Here is a 341-nt window from a genome sequence, read left to right on the forward strand (position 1 = left end):
GACGTTGCTGAAGCCTCCCCCGCTGATGTAGTCGGTCACCTCGGCAGTCACCAGGAAGGGGTTCTTGAAGGAGGTTCCACCCACGGTGGTGACGTAGGGACTGGGAGGGACGGGTGGGCACCGCAGGTGGGCACACGATAGTTTGTGCCCTGGTGGCATCCCAAACACCAGACCCCTCCCCAGGAGCGGTGCAGGTCCCCCTGGGACTGAGCAACCCCATGCTCTGGTGGGGCGGACCCTCAGGAGCCCCCCGAAGGGGCTCAGGACCACCCATGGCAGCAGCCTGCCCGCGGGGCTCAAGGTATCCCCAGGAGCTCTCGGATGGGCCCGGCCGCCGCAGG

The 341-nt window shown here is 67.7% G+C and overlaps 1 protein-coding gene across 1 annotated transcript in view; it reads right to left on the bottom strand.

The window, feature by feature from the left end:
* Positions 1 to 3: 3 nt before the first annotated feature.
* Positions 4 to 341, bottom strand: part of TPP1 (tripeptidyl peptidase I) — a gene marked incomplete at its 3' end in the record, with an annotated part of 5,201 nt that continues 4,863 nt past the window's right edge. The window contains exon 8 of the mRNA XM_008940210.1: positions 4 to 104. Coding sequence (XP_008938458.1) covers positions 4 to 104 — 101 coding nt within the window. The remainder of the gene's footprint in view (positions 105 to 341) is intronic.

The sequence above is a fragment of the Merops nubicus genome, unplaced genomic scaffold, assembly GCF_000691845.1.
Source record: "Merops nubicus isolate BGI_N331 unplaced genomic scaffold, ASM69184v1 scaffold36515, whole genome shotgun sequence".
NCBI lineage: Eukaryota > Metazoa > Chordata > Aves > Coraciiformes > Meropidae > Merops > Merops nubicus.